This window comes from Odocoileus virginianus, chromosome 31 (assembly GCF_023699985.2).
Source record: "Odocoileus virginianus isolate 20LAN1187 ecotype Illinois chromosome 31, Ovbor_1.2, whole genome shotgun sequence".
NCBI classification, from domain to species: Eukaryota; Metazoa; Chordata; class Mammalia; order Artiodactyla; family Cervidae; genus Odocoileus; species Odocoileus virginianus.
In genome coordinates, this window is record NC_069704.1 from 10,052,437 (window position 1) to 10,059,275 (window position 6,839).

A 6,839-nucleotide genomic window follows, 5' to 3' on the forward strand; every position below is an offset into this window, starting at 1 on the left:
GTAGCTTAGTAGTAAAAAAAAGGGGGGGAGTCCAAAAATTATACACATATGTATATAAATATGTACATATATATATATATCAACATCAGTTGATACATATATCAGCTTGGACAATGCAGATTTGGACTGCATAGGTCCACTTAAATGCAGATCTTTTTTCTATAGTAAATGCTACTTGATATATGGTTGTTAAATCTGTGGATGCAAAACCTGATACTGCTTGGCAAGTGTGAAATTATCCTAAAGGGAGTTAATTGTGTGATGCAAATTTGTGAAGGTCTTAGATATTGTTATCTTATTAGTTCTAGTCCCACAATAAACTCTACCTGCTTACTGAGATAAACAGATCTAGCTAATATTTGATGCTGATCTATTCTCCTCCAGGTTATATATGAATAGGATCAGACTCCCATTTTTTGCATCTCTCTATAGTAGTTCCTATAGATTACCATGACGTTTGGAGAAGGAAATAGCAACCCATTCTAGTATTCTTGCCTGGAAAATCCCATGGAGAGGAGCCTGGCAAGCTACAGTCCATGGGATTGCAAAGTCATGACAGAAGTGACTTAACACACACACACACCATGGCTTTTTCCTCAAATGTCAAAGTGTATGGGATTATGGTATTTACCAATACTTATCTGAGCTGGTCTTTGAGTTTAGGGACCAGAGATCTTAAATTTTATTTGTGCATGGAGACAAGGTATTTCCTTTATTAGTAAACAGTCAATTGCTTCTTTCTTCAAAATATTGTACACAGATAATTATGTTGCCTTAACAGCATCAACATTCCTATATTTCAGAGTTCTTGAAGACAACTTCAGATACAACTTTGAGATCCATCATAAACACCCAAGCTCATATCCTTCACCAAGATTCCTAGCATCAGTTTTTTAAATAAAATATTATCTTCTAAGTAGGAAAGTGAAAGTGAAAGTTGCTCAGTCACATCTGACTTTTTGCGACCCCATGGACTTAGTCCAGGCCAGAATACTGGAAAGGGTAGCCTTTCCCTCCTCCAGCAGATTTCCCTGACCCAGGACGCAGGCAGATTCTTTACCAAATGAGCTATGAGGGAAGCTAAGTAGAAAGAACCATATTAATATATAACAGAGGGGAAAAATGGAGAAATGTCACAAAATACTTAGCCAAGAATCAGGTAACTAAGTTACAACCAAGTAGCTGGAAATCTTTGTAAATAATAGTTCATCTGTCCATTGCAGTGGTGGGACGAGGTTCTAATTTTACTGTTGGGGGGAGGTGGTAGACTTGGAAATGTTGGCTCGTGTCCACTGTGCATAGCCTCCTCTTGCCTGTGGGCTAAGTCTCCTCAGTCACATCTGACTCTTTGCAACCCCACGGACTGGAGAAGGAAATGACAGCCCACCCAGGATTCTTGCCTGGAGAATCCCATGGACAGAGCCTTCTCTTGTCTGTGTATAAAACAGTTTGCCTAGTAGGAGCAACATTCAGCCTCATTTCTCACATATCTTAGTGATCTCAGAGGAAGGGATAGTCCTCTTTCATTAATGAGTCTCTCTATTTGTACCCTAAACTCAGTTTTTTTCTGTTTTAGGATCTTGATTTAGTGATTATTTCATAATTTAGTCTCTCCCTGTTCTAATTTTAGACATTCAAATTTTTTTCTTACTTTTATAAGAACATCTTATGCAACAATACCTTTTTATTTACCTTTTAATTTTATTCTCTCCTTTCATTATCAAACTTTTATACTCCTGCCTAAGAGCCTCAATTCTATTCTGCTTTAATCTTCAAATTTAGACTCTGATTATTTGTTTTTAGCTCAGTTGGTAAAGAATCTGCCTGCAATGCAGGAGACCCCAGTCTGATTCCTGAGTCGGGAAGATCTCCTGGAGAGGGAATAGGCTACCCACTTCAGTATTTTGGCCTGGAGAATTTCATGGATTGTAGAGTTCATGGGGTTTCAAAGAGTCAGACGTGACTGAGCAACTTGCACTTTATTTTTCTATTAAAGTTATTTTTAAGAGACCCCCGAACCCTGAATTCTTTCTTGATGGAAGCCTGTTCTTAGTTCTTCCCAGGCTCAAGCTTTCTGCTGCATTTGATATTTTGTCTTTGCTTGTGTGACATCACTAGATTATTTTCTGTTTTAATCTCTTTTCAGGTGCTTTTTTTTTTGTTGTTAGTTTCACTTCCTCCCTAGCAGAAATGCATGTCCTTTTAAGGTTTATATTTTAGTTGTTTATTTCTTATCCCCCAAAATTCATGCATTCTGATATTCTCAAAAATAGTCCTCCCATGTCATTAATGCCTTGATACATTTTTTTCAGCTCACATATCTCATTTGAATTCCCCATGGCTTCCCTGCTTAGAGTATGTCTCTATTTGAATGTCCCACTTCACTTTATTTCTTTATGGTCAAGTTTTACCACTTTATGGTAAAACGTGAAATCACCAGCCTTCTCTCAGTAGCCTCTTTTTTCTTCTTCAGTATTTCTATCATTTGTACCACCATTACCTGGTACTATTAGTTCCTTTATTAGTATCACCACCATTAATTCCAGCTTTCTTGGTTAAAAATCAAATATACTTATGAACCTCATTTTCAAAAAATTCTTAATCAATGTCAGTACATTTTTGTTTTTTTTCTTTTTGTGTTTTAGAATACATACTAAATTCTTATGTATTATCCTAATCCAGGCCCATGTCATTTTTATAATACTTTCTTTGCTGAATTTGATAGCCTTATTCTGTTATCCATGTTAGATGAAATTAACAAGCACTTCATCTAAAACATAACACATTTATCATATTGCTACTATGACAGGAAACTTCATTTTTTCTGTCTCCTACTATATAGTATTTCTGTTTGTCAGAAGTTGTTATTATATGATCCCATTTTATTTTTCCTTTCTTATTTTTACCTCTGCTTTCCGAAGACATGTATTTGAATTAATATCATTGACTCTTTGTCATGTCATGTACTTTTATATCTTTATCTTTAAAAAAAATATCATTTTTGGCTGCATCAGGTCTTACTTGTGGCATGCAGGATCTTCATTTGCGGCATGTAGGATCAAAGGTGCATGGACTCTTTGTTGTTGTGGGCTCTCTCTAGTGGTGCATGGGCTCCAGAGCATGCAGGCTGTGTAGTTTGCAGCAGGCAGGATCTCTACTTGAGGCTCACTGGCTCAGTAGTTGTCACACATGGGCTTAGTTGCCTTGCAGCATGTGGGATCTTAGTACCCTGACCAGGGATTGAACCTGTGTCCCCAGCACTGAAAGGTGAGTTTTTAACTACTGGACCACCAGGGAAGTCCCTATATCTTTATCTTTGATTATTCTATGACTTTTGTCTCAGTGCTGTCATTTCTCTTACCACACTTATCTATATTAATCTCTCCTTCTTTAAACTTCCATATTAGTCTGAACCTATACTGTGTTATTTTTGTTTTATCAGCACTGGTTTATTTTTAAAATATATTTTTCTATAACTGATGAGTGAGCTTTGTTTTCCCCTTTACATTCCAGAGGGAAGAAATAATGTCTTCTACTTAATCCTGCATATTATATCCAAAGTTAGAGCCTTAATTCCAAAGCACAAAGCTTCAGGAAAACAAATAGTGTCACAGCATGATGTTAGAAAATTCTTCAAATGATGGTTCTACACATTAGAAGAATAGGAATTCAATAACCAGTTGGGTAAACACAAGTAAAATTAAATTATAAGGAAAAGCTATTCAACAGAAAGATCGTGAATATAATAGTTTGAGGGAAATATTCAATCTCGGCTCAAATCTTTTTAAACAACTCGGCATTTCTAGAAGATAAAGATGTCATAATTATGACACAAATGCTTGGAGCTTAAAACACAATTCTGCTTCTATCAGTATTTTTAAAGGTAACTTACAAATGAAAACTAATTTTAGCTATAAGAAAAGATGCATTTGTACCTCAAACCTTACTTATTCTGGAAACAACCTAAATGTAAAGCCATAGCTTAGTACTAATGGAATCTGAGAAAATTTGTATGAGAGAAACATAAATGTAATTTATGTGGTAAATCTTAAAAATCACAACAGAATACATACTGGAGAAAAACCCTATCCTTGTAATGAGTGTGGGAAAGCTTTCAGCCGTATTTCTACCGTTACTCAACATCAAAGAAGTCACACTGGAAAGAAACCATATGCATGTGTCAAATGTGGAAAAGCCTTCAGCCAGAGCACACATCTTATTGAACATCAAGGAACTCATTCTGGGGAGAAATCCTACCAGTGTAAGAAGTGTAGGAAAGCTTTTTGCCACAGCTCATCACTAATCTGACATCAGAGAATTCACACAGGAGAAAAACTGTACAAATGTAATGAATGTGGAAAAACCTTCAGTCACAACCCAGCCTTCATTCAACATCAGAAAATTCATACTGGAGAGAAACCTTATGAGTGTAATGAATGTGGAAAAGCTTTTAGTCAGAGTACTAATCTTATTCAACATCAAAAAGTCCATACTGGGGAGAAATGTTATGAATGTAATGAATGTGAAAAAGCTGTTATAGATCATCCCTACATAGGAATGTAGGAATGTTTTTTGCCACAGCTCATCACTAATCTGGCATCAGAGAATCCACACAGGAGAAAAACCCTATGAGTGTAATGAATGTGGAAAGGCCTTTAATTGGAGTGCACATCTTACTGAACACCAGAGAACTCACTCTGGAGAGAAACATTATGTTTGTAAGAAATGTGGATAAACTTTCAGCCGAAGTACATACCTTGCTGAACATCTAAAACTACATTCTGGTGAGAAACCCTGTCAGTGTAATGCATGTTAAAAACTATTTTGCTGTAGAACAGCACTAATTAGACATCAGAGAACTCATAGAGAAGAGAAGCCCTACCAGTGTAATGAATGGAGGAAATCCTTCAGCTTAAGCTCAGCCCTTACTAAACGTAAGCAAACATATACAGCAGAGAAACTGTATAGAAGCAATGAATATGGAAAAGCCTGCAGCCATAGGTCATCCCTAACCCTTGAGCCCTCACAGTAGTGAAATTCTCTAGAATTGTTATGCAAGAAAAACCTTAGGCAAAATACTCATTTACTCAGTATTATAATGTTTGTACTGAGAAGAAACACTGGAGAAACACATCAAATTTATTTTTTATTTTTGACTGCACCGGATCTTGATGCACACTGGCATTCTCTAGTTGGGGCAAGTGAGGGCTGCTCTTTAGTTGCAGTGTATGGACTTCTCAATGCAGTGGCTTCTCCTGTTGCACAGCATGGGCTTTAGGGTGTGCAGGCTTCAGTAATTGCAGCAAATGGGCTCCGTAGTTGGTGTACGTGGGCCCTAGAGTGCACACACAGTCTTAGTTGCCCCGAGGCACATGGGATCTTCCTGGACCAGGGATTGAACCTGTATCCCCTGCATTGGCAGATGGATTCTTAACAACTAGACCACCAAGGAAGTCTGAAACACTGTTTTTGTAATTCGTCTGAAAAATGTGCTATTATTGATATAAAAACTTATAGTGGAAGTAGTCATCTCTAAAATTGAAGGTAATTTTTAAAAGACATTTAAGAAATTCATTTTAGAGATAATTTATTACAAATGTATATATTTGTTTACAGTAGAAGTATTTTCAGATAACAGGAATCTTAGAGGGATGATAAAAATTGTTTATATATAATCTTTTTAGTGGTTCTCATTTTGTTTTTAAATGTAGAAGCAACACCTTTATAGAGGGTTTGAATTTTAACTTTTGACAAGGTTAATTAAATAGCCATAGACAAGAATGCTTTCCCTCAGAGATAATATGCATTATTTTCCAGTATTCATGGAATATTTTTAATGGACTATATATATGGCTACAAAGAAAATTTAAATAAATTCTCCCTGAGAGAAATATACAAACCTTCCCTTTTTGTTTATGTTCCCTTTTTGTTTTGGTCCCTTTATGTTTTTTACCACAATGAGATAAAAGAAAAGAACAACAACTTAAAATAGTACCACAAAATTAGAAATTAGAAATAATTTTCTGAGTAATTTTTGTGCTGAAGAATAATTCTAGACACAGTTTTGAGGGCATTAGCCTCCTGTGGCCCCCTTTGCCTAGCAAAGCAATAAAGCTATTCTTTTCTACTTTGTAAAAAAGAATAAATCCAAACAGAAAAATTCTGTTATTAGAAAATGATAAAACTGGAACATAAGTATTCAATTTAAAAAGATAGGAAACCAAATAACAATATAAGCCCAAAGAAAAGGAGTGCATTAATAGAGATGAAAGAATACATTAATAAGTACAAAAAGTGCATTTGATAAACCAATATATAAGCTCTAGCAAGTAGGATAATGTTGGGGAAGGAGAAACACATTATCTAAGAGTAAGAAAAGGAATATAAATACAAATAAAAGGGAATTTAAAATTTCTAATTTAATCATTAACTAGCGAAATCTAGTAGTATAGTAAAAATCAATACTTACATTTATCATAGGACTTCCAAACTAGTTCAAAGGTAAAAATATGCATTAATAAAGAAAGAAAATATCATACCAGATGCTATAAAAACATTTGGCAACATTCTGTAGGCACTGATTTTTTTTTTAACTGATGTTGTTTAAAAGTTAAGAACAGAAAGAAACTTTCTTAAATTGAAAAGGGATATTTATCAGAAACCTACCAAATGCTGCAAATATCTAGAACATTCTTTTCAGTAGCAGGAATGAGACAAATGATGTTTGATGTCACCATTCTTAGCATTGTTCTACAGGTCAATGGGGCTTTCCTGATAGCTCAGTTCGTAAAGAATCCACCTGCAGTGCAGGAGACGCCGGTTTGATTCCTGGGTCGGGA

General features: G+C 35.5%; 1 protein-coding gene across 1 annotated transcript; it reads left to right on the forward strand.

The window, feature by feature from the left end:
- The first annotated feature begins 450 nt into the window (after window positions 1-450).
- On the forward strand, window positions 451-5,176 carry ZNF883 (zinc finger protein 883). Its single transcript, XM_070459122.1, is given in 3 exon segments — window positions 451-455; window positions 4,020-4,553; window positions 4,555-5,176. Coding segments are annotated over 3 exon segments (1,017 nt in total). The 3' UTR covers window positions 5,033-5,176.
- The last annotated feature ends 1,663 nt before the right edge of the window (window positions 5,177-6,839 follow it).